Here is a 21,881-nt window from a genome sequence, read left to right on the forward strand (position 1 = left end):
GATCGGTGTGTTCTTTTAAATTGCTTCAAAGAGCGTCTCTTACAATCTAAGTTTCAATTAATATGTGTGATAGATATGAATAATGTATTTTTTAGAAAATACAAGTCATTCTACTAAGAGAAAATATTACATAAATAAAATAATCTTTTATTTATACCGTTTTATTAATTTATCATCGATATAGAAATGCTTTCCTAGATATACTTTACTAACAAGAATATACAAAAATGCAGGTATACGTATTTGTACGCGTGATCTTCGTACATGTACAAGTTTTGTACGTGTTTCGGGATATATGCATATAGATATGTAAATTTTTAATCATATACATTGCCTGATCGATTGTACATGTATTTGTGGCTTGAAGCATCCACCATGATATTTATTAACAAATATTACAGTGTATTTTATCTCACGTGATTCAGCGATCAATCTATTTAGAAAAGTTGGCTGCAAACTCAAAATTCTTTTTATATCAGAATACTGAAGACGAGCAAGAGAAACCATCGGTAGGCGTCGATTTTTGCGGCACCGCTGTAAGCTATGCCCACGTAAGGCTCCAAATTCGTATCGTTATAATGCTGGAAGTACCAATTGAATGGACTGTTGTCCACCACCTTGGCTTCGTCGTCGACGACGAACTCCCCGTTCTGATTTTCGGTCGTCGTCTCGTAAACTAGCTCGCTTTTTTGAACAGCGCCGGCAATCGACTTCTGCTTCTCCCTGGATTGCTCCGCATTGTAGCCGACGTACGGCGAGGCGACTTTAGTTATCGTCGATCTGCCAAGAGGACGTAAATTTACCACGGACCCTGTAGACGGTACTTGTCCCCCCGGGACCAGAAGCGCGGACAAAGCGGACGCCTCCGTCCCTCGAGCAGTCATAGTCGTGGTTTCTCTGGGCCGCGGATTCGATGTGGAAGACGTTGCGGGTGTTGAAAAGCGCGGGATCGGTTCCGCGTCCATTTTTGTCACGATATCCGAATTGTCTGCAATAAATGGAAGATTTTTGTCAGATGTTTTACGAACCACGATACGAACGAGTTAACTTCTTTGTCAAGTTAAACTTTAATAGCAAATTAATAAGGAAATCGATTAATCCAAAACAGATTTTACTGCAACGGAAACTTGGTTGCGATCGCGTGTGAGAATGAAAAGATGTTAAGTTACAATCGAGGGGTAAACCGCTGAGGGCATTGTGGTACAGATTTGCGGCACTATTGGGCATTACTAGATATTTTTGGGACATTAGTTTGGGCATTAGGCCTTGTTGGAGCATTATAAAGATACAATAAGATAATATAAGATAAAGTATTGCCCACTTATTAGGGGCATTAGTAGGCATTGGTGTATATGATTTTGGTCAGCAGTTTACCCCTCAGTTACGATGAAATGTGTAGAATGCAATTCGAACAGTTTCAACTTTTATTAATTGAGGTGTAAGCTCACCAGGTTTGTCGCGAGAGTCAACTGTACTGCTTGAAAGGATTGGATCCTTTTCATATTCAGGTGTTTCCAAGTCCCAGTCCTTAGACCCACTTTCTTTCGGCGGTATTACGTCCACCGCTGCAGTCACAATTTCCTTTGTAATCGTGGCTTTCCTCGTTTCCGCCGTTACCGCCCTTGGTGTGGTCCAAACTATCCCGTTGGCTACTTCCATCTGCGGCTTCTCTATGAATTCAGTGTCCTCCGTATTTACTTCTAAACTCTCCCCGTCGTAAATCTCGGTGGACACCGACGTTTCGTGAGCTTCTTGCGATGAATCCTCCTCCACGATTATTGACGCGCTATTTTTCACTGTGTTCGATGCGTTAAGGCTAAGCAGAAAAGCAACGCTGAAAGATTAGCTGAAAGCAACTATAATAGCACTGCATTTGAGGCAATTTAAAATTCAATTTTAACTCAAAGTGCTTCTGCGAGCAATCAATCCATAGCCCCTTATCCCAGTGAACACCAAGTAATAGTTGCATAATATCAATTATAATTTCCTACTCAACAAGATAAATGTAATATAACATGGGTATTATGTAACTGGTACGTAGTGTTTACTGGAATGTTAAAAAATACAGCTTTAACATTTTCTCTTTATTTTATTTCGTCGGCGAGACCGAGTCTGAAATTTCGCGTACTGATGGACAAAATTTGCAACTACAACATACTTGAATTTCATTTTTTCTACTTTTGGTCGGTTTATGCAGGAGCCACCTTAAATAATTAAAGTCAAGAAAAAAAATTTTTTTTTCAAACTAAATTACCTTGAGAATTAATTGAAAAGGAATCTTGTTTTAATTGACTGAAGAATCTGAAGGATATCCTATCTCGAGTTGTTTGTTTTAAATTTTAAAATTGAAGAAGTCAAGAAAAAAAAGGATAATCTTGACATTTACCTGGTTCTACTGGCGTTGGGCAAAATCTTGCGAGATTCAAAACCAGTCGATCGAACGAATGTCGACGCAGTGGATGATTCTCCCCTTTCTCGGAAGCTCGTTCGCGGTTTCCCGGTCCTGGAGATAATTTTCTCCACCTTGGTCACGGTACTATTTCCGCTCTTCCGAGGACGTTCCTCCGGTGCCGGTGTACTGCTCACATTCAACGATCTCGAAATGTTCTCGTTTTTCGTGTGTTTCTCATACGTCAATCTGGGATCGGCGATCGGCACGAATCCACTTTGGCCGCGCGGCAGAGGCACGAAGCCACCCCTGTGGATTTCCGGTTCCGTGGGCGGAAAAGACCTGTACCGTCCTCGGCCGGGTCTGTCCGATGATGACTCCTTCCTCTCCGCCTTTCTGCCTGAGTTTCCCCATAGATTGAAATTCAAATTCGGCAAGGGTAGGCCGAAGAACGTGAAACCGGAGCTGCTCGGCGACGGTGGCATCGTAGGATTTTTCTTTATTGGAAATGTGACGTTTTTCTGTGCTTGATGCTTTTGCGGCGGCGGATGAATGATCTTCACGGTCTGGGTCGGTGCGCTGATGGTAGACACGCTGGGCAGCAACGTGCTCGTGTCGCTTCCGTTGTCTTGATAATCTACATACTGGTACAAGTAGTCGGAGTCCTGCGAAACGGAAGGCTTCTGCGTCGAGAAGTCTTTTAGGTTCATCCACAATGGTACTGTCTCTGTAATCCCAAATGCTGGCAAATTTCAGTGTCATTTAATAAGCCGCAATATAATTTGTTTGTTGATTTCTGAGAATCCTTTTTGCACGTACAATTTGTAATCAGAATTAGTTACCTCTCAAAAGCGCAATTGAATAGGATAAATAAAAGGAAGGCATTAATTCACGACTGAATAGAAAGTTAATGTGTCAATTAATTTATTTTACTCGGATCATTCATGATTTACCGGATGAGGAGACCGAAGGCGTCGCAACGTTAATCATTTCAGACTCGCATCCTGGGTGAACGATTTCCACGTATCTCTCACGCTGGCAGTCCTGTCGCGATAATCTGAGTTCCTTGAAGAGGGAACCATCGGCGCATCTAGGACCCTCTGAGGAAGCCTGCTGTAGCCATCCTCGCAGCCAAAGCATGCCACAAGAACAGGATAATGGATTTCCTTTCGCAGAAATGAAAGCGGAATATAAACAAAAAGAACGTACTCTCCGAAAATCAGTCAGTGAATTATCTCTGAAAACAGTGAATAGTCACTGTTTTCAGTGCTAATCCACTGATTGTTCTAGTAACACAGTGCATTGGCTAAACATTGGCTTAACATTGTCCATCTTACAATATTGGACCAATAGTGGGAATACTAGATTTATATTATTTCCCAATGTTGCGCCAATATTTAAGAGAGTATTTTGAATTATGCGGATACCGAGGCGTCTTTCGTTAAAAGAAATGGGCGCGAATTAATATTTAATCCTGACGCCGTCAAGTGATTGATTTAAATACAAGGCTTTATGTAACTGTCCGGAATTTAATCTGTATTCTAAATTACCGTCGATGTCCAAGACAGCGATGTTCGATCGCAGCCTTTTGAAGGCGTTCTCGGAGACCGCGGTCATCCGATTGCTTCGCAGACTCAATACCCGTAACCTGGGCATATTGTCGAAAGGCGAACCGTGCACGGCGCAAATCCGATTGTTGTCCATCTGCATGCAGAAAGGAAAACGGTTGTGAGGCGGCTATGTAAAGCGGCTCAGCTATCTCCCTAATTAACGATGCAGGTATACGAATAATTGCTCCGCCAGCAGAACGGCCCGTCTCGCACCATGGTTCACGTAGGAGTTTCACTCTCGACGAGAAAGTATTCTTCTTTATTAGCGAAGGCTCTCGCACTCTCGTTGTGTTATACTTTGCAAGTTAAATCGGATAAATCTTTTGCAAACTGTACCACAGTTGTTTTGAATTTCTAATTATGACGTAAAGAAATATTTACACGAAGTGAAATATATACTGCGTACATAAAGCGCGGGATAATATTTTATCTTTTAAAATCGATCCCGTAAGATCTTGGAGTTTTCGCTAATGAATACCTTTAATTCCACCAGCCACTCCATAACTGCCAAACTGTCGCTGGAAACTCTGGATAATCGATTGTAACTGAGATCCAGAACCTCTAATGAGCGAAGACTCTCTAAACCGACATACTCCAAGTCCGGCAGGTGATTGTGACTTAGATTAAGGAAAAGTAAGTGTGGCACGTTAATGAAGGCATTACTAGCGATTTCCTGAATCCAATTCTCCTGAAGTTCCGCGCTCTGCAGCAGCGGTAATTCGGTGAAAGCGCCGCTGGGGATGGACTGTAAAATATATCTACATTATGTTGGATCTCAGTACAGTAATAATTATAAAGTTTATTAATATTAAACAATTTGACACTAATACACAATATATTTTCCATATGTAAAGATTTTTAATATCTAAAGATACCGGCGCGAATTGTTATTCGTAATAAATAATATAATTTCGGTCATCTACTATCATGGATGTTCGTGAAATTATATTGTTACCTGCAATCGATTCCTGCCGAGTCGGATCGCTTGTAACTCCGGTAACGCTCTAATAGCGTTTCTCTCGATCACTCTGAGATCATTGTTTTCGAGATCGATCAAGGACAATTGTGGTAATCCGTCGAACGCACCCTCCCGCAGCTCCCGTATATGGTTTCTAACCAGTTTCAACTCCAACAAGGACGACAGGCTGCTCAGCGTTTCCGGCGATAGGATGTTCAGCTTGTTGAAGCTCAAGTCGAGGACTTGTAGAGCCGTTAAGCCGTGCAACGATCCGGGTAACTCGGTCAAAGTATTGTGCGACGCGTACAGTTCACGAAGGTCTCTGTAATTGACATTGATGTTACCGTTTTAGGTGCAGGCTGCTTAAACAAATCTCTCCCCGGAGCAGAAGTACGAAAGACGTTTGAAGATGTACGGGAAAAAAAAACGAAACATCCTTCAAAACTTCTTTCTCGCGATATTATTTGTAACATTTTCAACAAAATTTGGAACCTCCTATTATGAATTTATTCAGCTTGATTGCAAATATACAACAACGTGGCTGTCTTGAATATTAATAAACGTGCCAGTTCTAGAAGAAAATTATATGATGTCATTAGAAAATACCTTATCTGCGTTTCAGATCTAGATTTTTTTTTAATAAAATTGAAACATCTTTTACTTAAAATACTTAAAATTTAATCGACGTGATCGAGTTAATCTTGATGAACAAGATTAAATAAAATTGGGTATAAAATCGAGGCAAATTACTGTCAAATTAGTCGACACGCCAGGCCGATGCTACACAACGAGAAAGAGATATTAGCGTGTGCACGAAGAACTTTCTAGGTACCAAGTTAGGAGTGATGCAACCAAGTAACCACGAGTGAAACTACTTTTCCACTATAATACGAGACCGCCAAGTAACGTACGAAGGAGGGGAAAATTACTGCTATTATTATAAACGCGATATACTAAATTTTGGTAATTAAAATAAGCGTGATATATTTTGACATTTTCTATATACGTGATTTTAATACATGCATGTGAAAGCAAGCATAAACATCACATTTAGAAGTAAGCTGAAAATATATTTTATTATATAGAGCATCTTTAATTAATAAGCATCGTCTGTTGATTCCACCATGAATTTATTGCCCTTGGAGCGAAATCTGTTTAGTGGAAAATTCATTGTCAGGTTGTATAATCGTTGCGAAAACGATTTGATAATTGAATTTGGGTGTTGAACACTTGCTATCCCCTATTAGAAACCTATCTCATAATAGAGGACTTTCCTCTATTATTATATAATGATTGTATTATTAAAATTCGCGAATTCCTACCTGGTATTGGCGAAGGTTGCGTGGGGAATTTGTGCGAGATTATTTCTACTCAAGTCAACTCTTTGCAGTCTCGTGTTGTCTTGAAAAATGTCAGGTCGCAGAACCTCCACCCGATTGCCACGAAGATTCACGTCCATCAACGATTTTAGAGGTCGGAAGCTCCGTCCGTGTAACGTGACCAGCCGGTTGCATCTCAAATCTAGCTGTTCCAATGACGTAAGTCCGTCGAAAACGCCGTCCTCTATGAGTCTCAGAGTGTTGTAGCCTAGATTCAATTTTCTCAAATTCGGCAAGTCAGCCAACGTGCCAGGCGTCATTCTGTCGATCCCGTTCGAGCTTAAATCCAACGATCGTAGTGCAGGTAGAGCTAGATCCCGAGAGGACACCGTTGGCAGGACGACAATACGGTTTTTCGGCATGTGAAGGTGTTCGACATCCTTCGGCAGACCAGGGACCACTTCCAGCATACGATTCAAACCGACATCCAGTTCGTACAGGTTCGTCAGGTGTCGGAAGGTCAAGGGATGAAGGACTGACAAGGCGTTCCCGGAAACATTGACGTGCTCCAGCGCCGGTGTGCCCAGAAAAGACTCGGGTTCGATAAGCCCTATGGCGTTACCGCTAAGATCCAGCCGTCTAAGGTTCGGCAGATTAGTGAACAAACGTGGTTCTATGTGACGGAAATAGTTCTCCGAAAGATCCAGACCCTAGAATCGTATACTGATCGTAACTCGATGAAACATCAGTAATATTTACTTTCATTAAGAGAGACTCGAAGCTATGATAAATTCGAAATTAATAAATTACTGAAGAATAACGGACGATTGCATGAAATCCGTGACCGATATTTGAGGAATTTTACAAACACGTTACCTTTAACGCTGGTAAATTCCAAAAGGGTGCCTCCAGTAAGTTTGACAGAGAATTGTTCTTCAGCCTGAGCTCTCGGAGCGCTGGCATCACCGTGAACGTTTCTCTTTGCAAAAATGCCAGCCTGTTATGATTCAGATGGAGCCTCTCCAAAGTGGGATGACCTCTTAGAGCACCGAAGGGTATTTCCTCTAATTGATTGTGACTGGCGTCTAGGAACTTCAGCCTTGGCAGAGCCTCAAGCACCGATCGTATCTCTGCCACGTGACTAAGGTCATTGTTGATCAGCCACATCTCTTCCAACCCGTTTCCTATCCGTTGCGGAAAGAATTCCGGATGGATGCGATGAATCAGATTGTGATTCAGGTCTATGGACTTGAGGGCTGGTACCCGCTGAAAGGCGCCGGCGAATATCTCGGTGATGTGATTGCGCGACAAATAGAGTCGCGATAATACGACGAGATCAACGAAGGAGCCTTCGCCCAGACGATTGATGCGATTTCGATCCAGACGTATCACCGACAGCGATGGGAGATCCACACACGCGCGACCGACCATACCGGCGTCGATTATGGCGTTTCCGACCAACGAGATCTCCTTGAGCTCCGGCAGATTGATCATGGCCCGCGGATGAATCCAGTGGATTCCGGAATCAGTGATGTTGATCAGCTCCAATCGGGGCAGACCTCGAAGAAGCCCGGCTTCCAGTCTGGTCAGTCTCGGGCTGCCTAACACGTGCAGCTGCTCCAGATTGGGAATGTCTCGAAAGTTCCTCGGGACGAGTTCCAGCAGAGCCGGAGAGTTGATCTGGAGATACCTCAGCTTCGGTAGGCTAGAGAATCTCGGTAGTCGCTTCATCACGCGACTCTGTATCGTCACCGCCTCGACACCTTGCAGGTTCTCCAAACTGTCCACGGGTAGGGACCGCAGATCGGGCTCGACGATGAACAATTCCAACAAGGAGTCGTGTAGACCTTCCAGCCAGCCGGAGGACACCCTCTCGAGACGATTGTTTCGCAGCATCAAGCGCAGAACTCGTAAAGCTGCGAACACCTTGCCGGGTAGACTGGGCAGGTTGTTGTTCTCCAAAATCAATTCGTCTACCGGCCGGTCCATATAGTGGCTCACTGCCTGCAGACCTTCCAGTACCTTTGGTAATTCGCTGTGGCTACACCTGTGCGAATTTATAGCGTTCAAGATTGTTCGTGTAATTCTCGGGTTTACGCATCTAGTCATCCAAACTTGCCATATCTGAACCTCCATATTGCGCGTGGAGCATCTGCACGGCAGTATCCTCTCTTGAAGCGGACATCCGTAATCCGGATCTAACTGGGCACCGGCACCGATGGAACGGAGTACCAGGAGCCAACCGACTATCAAAAGCCCACCGCCCTCCGACAACCTGACCATCGCGCATTTGGACCGTAGTTTACGATCGCGAGCACCAGTTCCGCATTTTCTGGAATACGCGTGCATTCGTACACGAGCGGGTGAATTTGCAGGAATAAAGAGATCAAAGAAACGTTAGGAAAAAGTGAATCTCGATCTTCAGCTAGATTGTGCGTTTATAATGAAGATCCATATTCGAAATTTTTCTAAATCATCACTCTTTAAATTGAGCAGCATGAAGAAGAATATTCGGATTTTCTTAATCTTTCCTTCAGGTCACAAATTGCCAGGTCGCTCTTACACGTGATTTTGCGCAAATACAATTGGCTAAATCGCTGCAATATGCAATTTGTTGCCAAAAGACTTATTAAGGAAATGATAACAGCAACGAATGTCGCTGTTTCGACATGTCAGGGGTTACGAAGCGTTTCCGCGAATAGGTACAAGATGACGAATGCGTTGCTAAGATTAGAAATCTCGTTAGCGAAACAACCACCGATTGGTGGGATTTTAGATGTTAAGAGCCCTTGGACGTCACGGTACGCCTCTGTATCCTGAGCACGATGCCACGCACTGTGTACGCGTGTACACACGTCACGGTCGCAAACGACAAAATTGATGTCCCGTACCGTAAGCGAAGTTAAAGACCGCTAGGACAATCATTGTCCGTAATAATTGTCGTCGTGCGAGCACGCTTCTGATGTATAAAGTGATGACCGCCGAGTAAAACTGGAAGATGAATCGGATTAGGATTAAAAATTCGCACTTTGAAGAGAGAGAAAGCTTGGGGAAGTTATTGTACTTTGAGTAGGCTGTATCTTAAAGCACTTTTGTATTTCTAGAAGATAGAATTTGCTATGCAAAATTATATGAAAGTTTGTTAAAAGAAAATGTAATATTTATTTTTTATTTTCTGCGACACATTATCTGCTTTTGTTTTACGATAATATTTTGAGATGGCATTTTGCGTAAGAGGAAAAATAACTTGCAATTAACGCGAATGTTTGTGTATTTATAGAAAGATAAAGGCGTTTACTACGAGCATTCTGTCATGCAGAAAAACGATTTCGTAATATGCCAGTCTTTAAGAAGAAGGAAACAATCGGACGACCTGAAAAGCTATTCGCACGTGAATAACATCGATATAGCGCGATCTACGATAAAACGATTGTAAGTTGCATTGTACCTGTTGCGTTAACGAACAGATTTGTTTCGATACATCTCTGTTTCCGCATTTCAAGATGCTTCCGTGGGATTTGGAAAAAGTTGAAAAATTAATATCACTGATCGTGAACTCAGACAGAATAAAATTAATTGTTGCATAAACTTAATTGCTGTGAAAAAATAGATGTTTTTGAGGCAAGCGGAGATTTTGCATTATAAATATCGGGTTAAACGGAATTAAATTCGTAAAATCTATAGATGTAACATTTCATCAATATAATGTATAAACAGAGTAACATATAAAAAATTCTACTGTGTATCAAATATATTATTCTAGAGGATAGCAAACCAAACACTGGTGTACGCACTAACAAATAAAACAATTCTATTATCGTAAACAAATTAATACATACGTTTCGACCTATAATCAGGTCATCTACAGTGTATTATAATTTTAAACTTTAACGTTTAGCATACATAAGTACTGACGCGGGATATAAATTATATAAGAATCGCATAACAATTTAAATTAATGTAACAATTTGCGGATTGTTATATTAATTTTAATTGTTATGCGATTCTCTCATATAATTTATCCCGCATGTTTATATATTTTTCACTAACATTTTACGATACACAACTTGTATACTTTATTATATATATTAAGGTATTAGTATAAATCTTTCATTCTATGATATTGCTCAATAAAGATGCACTGATAAATGTACAGGTTTTTCGCACAACTCGCGCAATCAGGTGTCTTTCAAATTTATCATGATGCTAAATTTTGCTCGAATAACAGCGTTTGTTTGGCCTCGAATAGATGTATGGATGCAATTTTAGTGAAAGTGATACTCACTCACTTCCTTGATATTTCGCCGTCAGTGACCTCAAGCGTGCATCTCATTTTTATCGCAAATGCTAATTTTATGTCATTATGCAACTATGCGTGAAGAAGATCCTATTCTTTGTTCCAGGGGACATTCTTTTTCATAGTACAAGAATATTAATTAATATCGCACAATGGATTTTTGGCAACTTGTTTCTAAAATATCTTTTTTTATATATATTCATGTCTCGAGAACTGGTTATTTTCGCAGAAGCTTCTTTCGCGTTGCTATATTATTATATTATCAAATATAATAAACAAATTAAAGGATATTTCAATATTATAAACTTGTGCAAAAAGAATTTTTAAAGCGGTTAATAAAATTGCGATTGCCAATCTGGGTATCGAACCATTACAATTTATGTAAAGAAATTCTAATTAATATTAATCTTTTGCTCATAAACTCTTATCTACCTTCTATATTGGCAATGTTCGCCAAATCAGTGTCTTGCTTCTGAAGAGTTCTTTCTCGGCGTGAACAAAATCCACGAAGAAGAACCAAATTTGCTTCTTGAAAATTATTTGCACTTGATGCATAAAAAGAATAATTTATTTTTTATGCAAAAAAACACACACGCACACGCGTTTTATCTTTTCCAACGTCTCCGTGGCCACGAGTGTAGCTTTTCGTAATCTCGTTACGTACTAAATGCACTGAAGAAGCTGTTCGCAAAAGCGTGGTGGTCTGCACAAACTTGAGGGGAGAAGATGACGGTGCCATGGCGTTGGTGATGGCGGGAGGGACGCGAAGAGAATTGCGAAGTGCGTGTCCAGCCACCGTGAAGACACGCTTCCAGGAAATTCTTCCCTTTCCCCACAAATCTCACCGATCGCCGAATGTGTTTAATTCGGTATATCGGTAAAAAACATCGTCTTCCCTTTCGTTTTCCGCGTTTCACGCCTGGCCAAGGTGACCAAGGTCGATTGCAATTTTTGACCGAACTCGCTCGAATCGGTGTTTGAAAGTAGGAAGGACATGTTTAATAAAGTAATTTGACAATTCCTAATGTGTCGCGAAATAAACAATAATTGTTAATTTTACTTGCTTTATGCACATCACCTCCATTATACACTGATTTTATCAGGGTTGGCAAGTAACTCGTTACTTGTATTGATATGCAATGCCATCGTTGAGAAAAGTGGAGCTGACCTAAAAGATAACTGTATTAATAGAAAATATATTAACATACTATAATGCATACACACTCTAGGGAAACTGGATATGATACGTTCAGAATAATGCAGTTAGTAACTCGCGCTCTCTGGATTTACGATCGCGAGTACGTTCGACAATTGATCTTGCAGTAATGTGAATAAATATTAACGGTTATATCTAAACAACAAATAAAATATTAGTTAAATATCACAGCGATCTGTAGAGGAAAGTTCTCTATTATGAGAGGTTTCTAATATGAGAAAGCAGATTTTCAATACCTAAATTCAATCGCAAATCTCTTTCGCAACGATCACACAATCTAACAGTGAATTTTCCACTAAACAGACTTTGCTCCAAGAGCAATAAATTCACGGTGGAATCAACAGATTATGCCTACTAATTTAACAGGAACCCCGCTATCCCACATTAGGAGCATATCGCATAATAGGGGGACTTAACCATTCCATAGGGAACGATCACATATTCGAGATTCCATCTCGAGATCGTTAATTACCAAATAGTTGTACGACTATGGGAGTATTGGTAGAAATTCTCTTCCTCGTAAAAATGTGATGCGTTTATTATAATCGTTACATTATTGCTTCATCTGTGAAACATTCCTAAGATTTTATTTCGCGTATCAACATAATGTGAACGAAAGTTCTTTAGTAACCTTGATATTCACACGGCATCTACAAGCGGCTTATTTATGCTGTCACGTTTTGATCTCGCTATGTGGGACTTTGAGGAATAAACCGGTTTAGGATCGTCCGAGAAAATATCGTCTCGCTATTGGTCGGCCTGACCAAGCCTCCATAGATTACCGCAATCACACACGTCATAAGGTACATAAAGTTATGTAAATTTCTGAATTTAATTCATTCTTCCGGTAAAAATATTCCAGAGAAATCGAAAAATTCTATGCAAGTAGGAAAAGGAAAATGCAAACCTGGGAGAGTAGAATGTTTTGAATTATACAACGAATTATGCATTCGATACTGAAATTCATCCTGTTAATCGATATTGATAAAACGGGCATTATTTCGTTTTCTCACGAGTGACTTTCGGCTGGCAACGGTGAAGTTATTTCTACGAAATTTGAATATGGAATACACAGTTAAGAATATTGGTAAAAATTGAATTAATAAAATATATGTAATACTATAAATATAGAGCTATGACAAAATGGTAAATAAAATCGTATTGATGTGGTATCTGTAAATGTCAGTGTGAATAAGATTGATTAAAATGGGTGCAACGTCAATAAAAAACACTATTCTCTGGCCGATGTTGTCAAACGAGTTGTATATACATAAGGATTGAGAGCCATTTAAAGTCCTTCTCACACCAATTGTAAGTGCAGAAGTGCCGCTATATCCGCTGCGGTTTTATTCTTTTCACAAATTCTTGAGGAAGTATTTTTTTTTAAATAACGAGTACACTTTCGACCGTTTTACGTGAACACAAAAAATAATAGAAATGCCTTTGACGGTTAAGCTGAATCTTAGTGTCCAATTATATTTTTCTTTCGTACAGTGTTTTCTCAATCTAGCGTCAAATGGACTTTTCAGTCTTGAAACACAGACCTAAACCTGAAATAGTGTACATATGTAATTAAATTGACAACTGCGCGTTAATTTAACATTTTTTTCAACTTGACTGACAAAATGTAGACCGGTATTTATAGTCAGATCTTGTATTCAAGACCGTCTTGAATTTATCTAAAGTTGCTGTATGAAACATCTCATTGGCTACGGAGTACATATCTGAAGATGACCTTAAGACGGTCTTGAATATAAGATTTAACTATGAATACTTGCAAATATCTTGAGAATACTTGTTCCGTGAGGCACATCTTTAAGAATTTATCTGACGAAGATAGCGATTGCGACGGGGCAAGCTATCCGTATATTTTTAAAGCAATTCGGAATCTTGTGTTATTGAGAAAACGATCCGGCATATATTTCATTTAAGAGATAAATAATTAATCTGCTTAATGGGAGATGCAGTCTGTCTATTTTAAGAAGCATGACAGATAGTTTCTGCTTGTTTTGCAATGTGATTCTTTTGTGTGCGCGCGCATGTGTGTGTGTGTGTGCGTTGTGAGAGTATTTATGCGAGATATGATCCTACCTAGTGTGAATGGGTCTTTATAGAGATACACAGGTAAGACAGCATCTGTGTTCTAACTGGTTTTGAAAATGGGCTGTAATATAAGGTAGAATTATCATGCTCGAGCTTCCAGTTGTTTATCGACCACCAACAGGGAAAGATTAAATTCTTCGATTCTCTGCTCAATCCATTTGTCTTTGACACAACAATTTCAGACTTTTTTTTATGAATATAAATATTTATCGTGTGAAAGCCATCCAATATCAGATAGAAAGACCGGCGGGAAAGATAACAACGTGACAGCGAGATCTCTTATCTCTTAAAAATAAAAAATTGTGGTGTATAAATTTTTAGAATAATGTTATACAAAAGTGTTATTCGCTTCTCATGCCCCTTCACGAGAAACGCTCGTAGAAACTTCCACGTAACCATCAATCCCCTTCGTAAGATAATCAAGGAAACAGGTAATTCCAAGGAAACTGGTTCTGTCTATACAGAAAATGCGGTCAAACCTCCTCGGATACTAATAACAGGTGAGCAATAAAATAACATTTGATTAGATAATTAACATTTAAATAATATTGTAAATAATACTTGTTCAATTATCTGATAATTTTACATTATTCGACAACTAGTTCGTACTATTAATGCGATATCGATTAAGATTAAAAAATGCCTGCGGTATGTTCTCATTGTTCATTTTGATATTTGAAGTAATTCGAAAAGCGGAGTTTACTTTTAACGAAACAGACGACATTAATCAGTTACTAAAAATAACATTTTATTCTTCGTTATATTTTCACGTTCGTACTTGATACGTTTCTGATCCAGTTGTCAAGTTTGAAGATATTTCATATGTGAATGCAATCGCAAGTTTTCGCAATATATTTTCGCAGTTTGTGTTTTTATCACGAGGCATTCTCACGTGTCTTTTGTGTATAAAAACATATCACAAGGATGACACTACACGTCGATATCCGCGGTCTTTCACGAAAGACGCAAGGCGCTTCTTTCGTCGAACGAATTCTCATGTCGTACGTGCGTTTTGTTCAGGTGGTCTCGGACAATTGGGCACGGAATGCGCGAAATTGCTTCGTCGAAATTACGGCAACGAGAATGTCATACTGTCAGACATTATCAAGCCGTCGGAGGAGAGCCTGGAGAACGGGCCCTTCATCTTCGCCGACATCCTCGACTTCAAGGGTCTGCAGAAGATCGTCGTGGACTGCAGGATCGACTGGCTCATCCACTTCAGCGCTCTGCTTAGCGCTGTCGGCGAGCAAAACGTGCCGCTGGCTGTCAGAGTCAATATCGAAGGTAAAAAAATAATCACCGCGTGATCGTGTCATTCGATCGAGATCGCGTGTCATATTGTTAGCAGCAACGCGTAATTACTTCTCGTCTTCCTCTTTAATATTTAATAAAACGCGCAAAACCTCTCGTGCGAGGACGTGCGTGGTTTTTCCGCGAACTGCGTCCGAGTGAAATGGAATGTTGTGCCGACGAGTGAATTTGTCATTACGATATTAATTATGACGCGGTCGTGATCACGAGGGGAAGAAAGTGTCCGGGAGAAAGCGGACCTAAAGTATAGCAGTCGAAGCGCGATAGATAATATCGCGATTTACAAAAACTCGCCTGAAAGACGGAACCGAGACCGGGAAGTACTTTCGGAAAGAGGCGAGCGGAGCTGCGTACATAAATTCCCCTGAAGACACTCAACGCTCGCGAATATTTACTCACGTTGCACATTATTATTCCATCTGTTTCTCTCGCAAAACAATAGGAATGCACAACGTCATTGAGTTAGCGAAGCAATATAAGCTACGGATCTTCATTCCGTCGACGATCGGTGCATTCGGTCCCGACTCGCCGAGGAATCCCACCCCGAATGTTACCGTGCAACGACCCCGTACGATCTACGGTGTCAGCAAGGTCCACGCCGAGCTCTTAGGAGAGTATTATCATCATCGCTTCGGCCTGGACTTCCGATGCCTACGATTCCCCGGTGTAATCAGCAGCGATCCGCCCGGCGGCGGCACCACCGGTGAGGATGTCGCCTCTCCTTTATCCTCACACTGAAAGACAAAAGTTCCCTACTACCGTAGCATGGTTTGCTAAAAATATTTCACTGCCATAACTTCAAATTGCTAAACCGCAGCAAACGGTTCGCTGTTGCAACTAATACAATAGGCACAGTAGCAGTTCCGTCTCTTCCCAGTGAGAAATGATTCGTCGATCGACGTCGAAACGACGTCGAATCGACATCGACACCGTCGAATTGACGTCGATTCGACATCATTTCGACGTCGATCGACGAATCATTTCTCACTGGGTTTCTAAGAGGACAGTGAGAACAAGATAAAGCTGTTTTCTTTTAGCATTTTCATCACGTTGTAAAATACAGAATTGACTCCCTGACTAACGATTAACAACTCATTGTACACCGGGCTCACACGGAAAGTAAAATGTAGCTGTCGTAGCTAAAAACTGCATCCGGCAACTAAATTTCAGTTGTAAAATATGGACGGCTAATGTTTACTTGCGATAGCTGAATATTTTCTACTGTGCCTATTGTATTAGTAGTGAAAATGCTAAAAGTGAGCGGCTTTGTCTCTTTCTAAGACGACAGTCAGAAGCTGCTCGCTTTTAGTATTTTCGCTATAGTGTAAGATACAGAATTGACCACCAGAAGTCGGTAGTATTGATCCTTTTCCTTTCTGTAGCGGAAGAAAAAAGGAACGACATATCGTTTTGACTTCTGACTAACGGCTAAGAACTCATTCTAGACCGGGTCTTATCACACGTTTAACAAACGTACATCAGAGACGCGTAAACACATTTTATAATGTTGAAACGTGTGGTATAATTTTACTTATTTACCGTTAAAGATGTCAGCATTCGCCATTAAGTGCGCGATGTGAGTCAGCACATTTTTCTCGCTCATGTCTTTCTTTTTTTAATAATGCGCCTATCTGTCTCTTTAAGAATGCGCCGCCAAGGAATATTAAAGTGAAATATGTATTTTTCAAACGAACGTTGCATGTTCAAGCTCTCCGATTCGTAGCAAGATAATTGTATTCATGCTTAAGAAACGCTTAATGCCGCATGTAGAATAGGCTGATAACTGAAAATTGATATCTTTTACCTTCTTTCGCAAAGAACTAGAGCATTAACCGATTAAGATAACTGCATAATGGTGGAATGTATCGTTTCTCAAGGACAATGCTACTGGCGGCTAACGCAGCGAATCTCGATTGTAGTCGCTTGTTTTTTCCATTTTCCTTTCCAATGCGTCAAGTATCAACAAATAAACCGACGATGATGAAAGACACGTTTTTACAAACATGTCATCGTGATATTTCTCACGATAAATCCTTCACAAAATGCTTATTAGCATCACTATTATCGAATTGATTAGCAATTTAATTATGTGATTGTACTCTAGCTTTAGCTGGAGACTGCAAGACCGATAGCGATCGATGCGTAGTTTGTTAAACGAAAAATGTAAATTTATACGAAAGTATTAGTGAAAGGTCCATTATACAATCGTATATTGACATATTTATATTTCTATCATCATTTATTCTGTTGTTCACTTCGTTTAAGCACTTTGCGTAAATCGACAAAGACTTCATTGTCACCGTAATTGACCTCTTTACAGAAAAATTGCACGCAAAATGCAGCAATGAGAGAAAAACAGATTCCCTTTAGTTAATTAGATTATTAAATTGACGAAGAAGCCCCTTCAATTAATAATCTTCTGCTTTCTCTTTATGCCTTGTAGATTACGCTGTAGCAGTATTTCACGAAGGGCTATTGAATAAAAGATACGAGTGCTACTTGGAGCCTCAGACGAGACTGCCGATGATATACATCGAAGATTGCCTGTCGGCACTCTTTCAGTTTCTGAATACACCTGACGAATTACTGCGTAGACGGGTTTACAATGTCACAGCTATGAGTTTCACGCCCGAGGAGCTGTTCAACGAGCTCTTCAAGTATATACCAGATTTGAAAATCACATATAAGCCGGACAAACGACAATATATCGGTACAATATGTATTATATAATTCGCATAGATTGTACTTTAAGTAAGAAAAAAAACAATTGAATAAAAAGTTTGTTATTACGTTGATCTTAGCGGAGAGCTGGCCACAAGTTTTCGATGATAGCGAAGCACGGCGGGATTGGGGATGGCAACACAAATACGATCTACAGAGGCTGGTGGAGTCGATGGTGCGGGACGTTAGCACGAATTTCCTACCGAAGCATCGACTGAAAGAGGTCAGTAGCTATGTATAATTCTGTACAATTATACATAGTTACAAACTTCTTTCAATTGACGTACGTTTTATGAACTATTATATGATATAAATTGAACAATCAGCTGCCAGCTAAAGTCCTCTAAAGGAATTATGAAAGAAGTTAATAGTTAATATAATTAAGTAAAAATGGGCACGTTTGAAGTATTTCCATACAGTATTTGTGTATAATCGAAACAAAGTATGGTATAACACATTGATATCTCAGGAATTGGATAAAAAGACAGTGCTTCTTATATTACAAAGAAGTTTTTTAAATGTATTATAATTGAATTCGAAAGTCCGAATTTCGAGAATAAGTGGAAAAGAACACCTTTAAAATTTTAAATATCTGAAAAACAAAAAAACAGTTGAATGAAATTTTCTAAAAATTTCAAGCAACTTTTACTTGAATTTCCATCTTCTAAAAATCGTACGATTAAAAATTATGGGTTAAAGAGCTAGATATTGTATACATAAGTAGTATTTATTAAGTTAAAGTCAGTTTGACAACTATTGACAAAAGTATTGATAAATAGGATTAAAAAATATATTTAGAAAAATTTCGTAATACAAGTCCACAAAATATAAATAGTTATACAACACAGAAAGAACGCTATTTATTAACTCTGATCCATTGCGTCTATATCCATAAATTCTGTAAAATCATCTTCGTTCAGCATTTCCGCGATGTTTACTGGTGTCATTTTATTCTTTTTTGAAGGCGTTTGATAACTCGCTCTTTGATCTTTCCTCAAAGGTGTACTGATCGCATCTGTACTTCTCGTAGGTGTAACATATTTATCGTTTCTTTTTGGCGTTCCAGCAAACTCTGTATTTCTAGAAGGTGTAGGATATTTATCGCTTCTCCTTGAAGGCAGGCTTCCAGGAGTTCCGACCGTACTTTGCGAGAATTTCTCTTTGTTATCTATGTCTACAAATAAAATGTGACATGATGCGAAAGCTGAAATGTTTTTGCTCCTAAAATAAAAGCAACTCTCCTTACGCACCTTTGCCACCATCGTCTTCGGTGAGAATTGCACGGCTTTCAGCAAAGTATGCATTTGGATGTAGAAGTGGTTTACTTGCTGGTTTATTGTGCATAACTTCAAAATACTTGCTACACGCCAAGTGATATTGTCCATCCTTGGCCAAGTCCAATATTTCGGTCATGTCTAGAGAATAAATTGATATAAGATTTAAACGTAGAACACTTCTTTCTTTGCAATAGTAACGAAATCAATGGTCTTACTGGAGGCGAATACACCGCAATTAGTTAACTTTTGGCAAAGTGAATCGCGATCCATATGTCTGAAAGGACATCCGTGGTATTCTCCAGGCCCGACAGAGCTGTTTATAATTTTCTGACAACCGTATGGAGTGTAATTCGTTTGTTTCCCCTCTTTACCGTAAAGGTGCCTAATGGAGTACGCATATTTCTTGTCAAATGTAACCCCGTCTGTCCTTTTCAAGAACGCGTCTTGCCAAAAACGAAGAGAATCCTCTAGAGTCACGCCTATACCTTTCAGAAATAACCCATACTGCAGGCGCCCTGAATTTTTCAAATGATTGTTGGCGTGCAGCGCTTCATGAATTGTTCTCATGCACAACGGATATGACGATTTGGATAACTGAAAAACATTTTCAGAATAGACTTCAAGCAAGACGAGCGTAAGAAAATTAAATTCCTAGCTGGAACAACAGTTCATTTATACATCATTCAGCTTGTCGATGGGAGTGGCTGTAGACGACCACACGACACGCCCCATTCCAGAAAAGGCCGAAGGAAGACCTGTTAAGTATTGCGTCAATCTATCGTCATCGGATATATTGTTGTATAGAATTTTTGAACTCTGCAAATTAAACAAGTTAATTGAATGTAGTCCAGGCTAATTTTTCGAAACTGACGGAATGCGCTACACACCTCTAATCCTGCAACTAGATTTTCTCTAAAATAGGAGACAAACACAGAACTGAGGTCCATATGAGTGATGTACGCCATCCCAGCTTTGAGGTACACTTTGCGTCCTCTGACCAAGTCAGTGACTTTCTCGAAAGGCACTTTATAAATGTCAGCGATATCAATATTTGTAACTTTCCCGGATGACAAACTGAGCTCCTCCTTCAGCTCAAGTTTCTCATCTTGCGCAATCTTAAGAAACATTAACGATCAGATTGCAACACGTATGTGACACTGGTATCTCTTAAGTCTCGTGTCCACGTTCCAAGTTTCGAGAAATGTGTAGCCGATGAACTTGCAGCTTTTCTGTAAGAGATGCAGGATTGACTGGCACATTTCTCAGAACTTGGACACAGTTCTTGGATCGTGGACACAAGACTTCAACAAAGTATGATAAAACGTACAGGTGTGCAATTCAGGTTGCTAATACTAAACAGCTGCTCAATGCCCTTCTTATCTAATGAGCTAAATCTCAATTTGAAGAATTCGACCTCCTGGTTGACGAACCACCGGACTTGCTCGACGTCGCGGCAGTACACTAGTCTCAAAATAAAATGCGCTATGTGATCTTTCCTCCTGGTCTGCGAATGCTCCTCCGACTGGGGATTCGATCCGTCGGCGTGCAGGAGATTCGCGTAGTACTTGAGGCCGTCGGACTTGAGGGAGTCGCCGAAGGCTCTCTTGCGGTCCTCCAGCGTTTTCAGGTCGCCTCTGCAATTCGTCGCCTCCAGCTGCCGTAGAACTGCGACAAAATCGGTTACGTCAACATCGACGACGAGAGAGACACACACAGAGAGAGAATCCCTGGAAGGTTACCTTTCAATCTGTCGAACCCCAGTTCCTGAAATTCCTCCAGCGACATTTCGCCGAGCGGCGGCACATCGTACATCTGTATGTCGTTGGGATAATCGTTGTCGAGGCCGTTCGCGTCCACGACGCTCGTGTAACGTCTGCGTGCCTTGTAATCCATCGTGTCTACGACGGTCTACCCTGGGCTGCGCAGACAGACCGAAGGCGAGCACCAAGTGTGGCGGACGCCGCGCAAACTGGTAACATTCGCTATCTCCCGATCCACGTCCTCGGCTACTCGCGACGAGCAATGGGAAACGCGAGGGAACGAGAAGTTCCACGTGCGAAGACCACCGGCGTGCAACTCCACGCCATGACACCGGTTTTCCCGCCCTTTTCCTCCGCCACGTGCCACGTGATCTGAACCAGCCATGTCGGACTGGCCGCCTTTTTCGCGCATGCGAATCATCCCAAACGTCATCCCACGTGGCTTGGGAGGCTGTCATTTAAAACCCAGAATACTTGGGAGAAAATTTATCGTTCGACTATTCTTCCCGAATTATCTCGCTCTTGAGAGAACTGGGATCTGTACCTGTATTTTCAAGTAGGATTTGTTTTTTCAGTATTTTTTATCGACTATTCAGACAGCGAGCCTTATTAGCAGACGATAGATGGTGTCGTGTTGCTTTCGCCAGAGAGAAACCTGAGAGCGGCCATCCCGGCGTTTTGCCTGTTATGCCCATTCTACACCTAGGGATGATCCTACTTGTGGCTCATCCGATACTTCTTCTATACCTAAAGCTAATCCTACTTGCAGCTTATCCGAGGGAGTAGTATAAAGTGTAAAAGGTTTACACTTTGGTTGGTTTCCAATCGTACCAAAGTACAACTACAGTGTACCCTTTTACACTTTATACTACTCCCTCGGATAAGCTGCAAGTAGGATTAGCTTTAGGTATAGAAGGGGT

At 40.6% G+C, this 21,881-nt stretch overlaps 3 protein-coding genes across 10 annotated transcripts; 1 reads left to right on the forward strand and 2 right to left on the reverse strand.

Moving 5' to 3' along the window:
* Positions 1-216: 216 nt before the first annotated feature.
* LOC105565060 (slit homolog 3 protein) lies at positions 217-11,911 on the reverse strand. Of its 3 annotated transcripts, none has more exons than XM_012017910.1 (11): positions 11,006-11,911; positions 8,396-8,608; positions 7,153-8,323; positions 6,280-6,986; positions 4,955-5,279; positions 4,478-4,744; positions 3,940-4,093; positions 3,343-3,555; positions 2,387-3,131; positions 1,449-1,816; positions 217-988 (listed from the first exon to the last, which is right to left on the reverse strand). In XM_012017910.1, the coding sequence occupies exons 2-11, from the start codon at positions 8,557-8,559 to the stop codon at positions 471-473; spliced, it is 4,632 nt and encodes a 1,543-aa protein (XP_011873300.1). In that variant the 5' UTR covers positions 8,560-8,608; positions 11,006-11,911; the 3' UTR covers positions 217-470. The 3 variants fall into 3 exon arrangements, with proteins under 3 accessions (XP_011873300.1, XP_011873299.1, XP_011873298.1); XM_012017909.1 differs by having other exon boundaries at positions 2,387-3,116; positions 10,566-11,911; XM_012017908.1 differs by having other exon boundaries at positions 10,566-11,911.
* Positions 11,912-12,103: 192 nt separating this feature from the next.
* LOC105565064 (L-threonine 3-dehydrogenase, mitochondrial) lies at positions 12,104-19,878 on the forward strand. Of its 6 annotated transcripts, XM_012017920.1 has the most exons (7): positions 12,104-12,592; positions 12,652-12,876; positions 14,357-14,392; positions 14,913-15,176; positions 15,646-15,906; positions 17,647-17,913; positions 18,005-18,546. In XM_012017920.1, exons 2-7 carry the CDS (start codon positions 12,852-12,854, stop codon positions 18,163-18,165), a joined length of 1,014 nt encoding a protein of 337 aa, XP_011873310.1. In that variant the 5' UTR covers positions 12,104-12,592; positions 12,652-12,851; the 3' UTR covers positions 18,166-18,546. The 6 variants fall into 6 exon arrangements, with proteins under 6 accessions (XP_011873310.1, XP_011873309.1, XP_011873305.1 ...); XM_012017919.1 differs by lacking the exon at positions 12,104-12,592 and having other exon boundaries at positions 12,614-12,876; XM_012017915.1 differs by lacking the exons at positions 12,104-12,592; positions 12,652-12,876 and adding an exon at positions 13,164-13,913 and having other exon boundaries at positions 14,214-14,392.
* On the reverse strand, positions 18,633-21,302 carry LOC105565062 (DNA primase large subunit-like). Its single transcript, XM_012017913.1, has 7 exons — positions 20,941-21,302; positions 20,529-20,866; positions 20,089-20,316; positions 19,880-20,017; positions 19,417-19,795; positions 19,175-19,339; positions 18,633-19,098 (listed from the first exon to the last, which is right to left on the reverse strand). Exons 1-7 carry the CDS (start codon positions 21,092-21,094, stop codon positions 18,788-18,790), a joined length of 1,713 nt encoding a protein of 570 aa, XP_011873303.1. The 5' UTR covers positions 21,095-21,302; the 3' UTR covers positions 18,633-18,787.
* Between the last annotated feature and the right edge of the window lie 579 nt (positions 21,303-21,881).

This window comes from Vollenhovia emeryi, unplaced genomic scaffold, assembly GCF_000949405.1.
Source record: "Vollenhovia emeryi isolate VEMERY1.0 unplaced genomic scaffold, V.emery_V1.0 DF939155.1, whole genome shotgun sequence".
NCBI classification, from domain to species: domain Eukaryota; kingdom Metazoa; phylum Arthropoda; class Insecta; order Hymenoptera; family Formicidae; genus Vollenhovia; species Vollenhovia emeryi.

What these genes read in the sequence shown, in the direction of transcription:
- LOC105565064 (XM_012017915.1), top strand. Translation starts at nt 14,218, where the DNA reads ATGTTATACAAAAGTGTTATTCGCTTCTCATGCCCCTTCACGAGAAAC. An exon ending in TGTCAGAGTCAATATCGAAG is followed by an intron (nt 15,177 to 15,645) that starts GTAAAAAAATAA and finishes GCAAAACAATAG; the next exon opens with GAATGCACAACGTCATTGAG. An exon ending in GCCCGGCGGCGGCACCACCG is followed by an intron (nt 15,907 to 17,646) that starts GTGAGGATGTCG and finishes TATGCCTTGTAG; the next exon opens with ATTACGCTGTAGCAGTATTT.
- LOC105565062 (XM_012017913.1), bottom strand. Translation starts at nt 21,094, where the DNA reads ATGGATTACAAGGCACGCAGACGTTACACGAGCGTCGTGGACGCGAAC. An exon ending in ATCTAGTTGCAGGATTAGAG is followed by an intron (nt 20,018 to 20,088) that starts GTGTGTAGCGCA and finishes TTTAATTTGCAG; the next exon opens with AGTTCAAAAATTCTATACAA. An exon ending in TTGCGGTGTATTCGCCTCCA is followed by an intron (nt 19,340 to 19,416) that starts GTAAGACCATTG and finishes TTTATTCTCTAG; the next exon opens with ACATGACCGAAATATTGGAC.
- LOC105565060 (XM_012017908.1), bottom strand. Translation starts at nt 10,609, where the DNA reads ATGAGATGCACGCTTGAGGTCACTGACGGCGAAATATCAAGGAA. An exon ending in GCCTTCGGTCTCCTCATCCG is followed by an intron (nt 3,132 to 3,342) that starts GTAAATCATGAA and finishes GAAATTTGCCAG; the next exon opens with CATTTGGGATTACAGAGACA. An exon ending in CCCAACGCCAGTAGAACCAG is followed by an intron (nt 1,817 to 2,386) that starts GTAAATGTCAAG and finishes TTTTCTGCTTAG; the next exon opens with CCTTAACGCATCGAACACAG.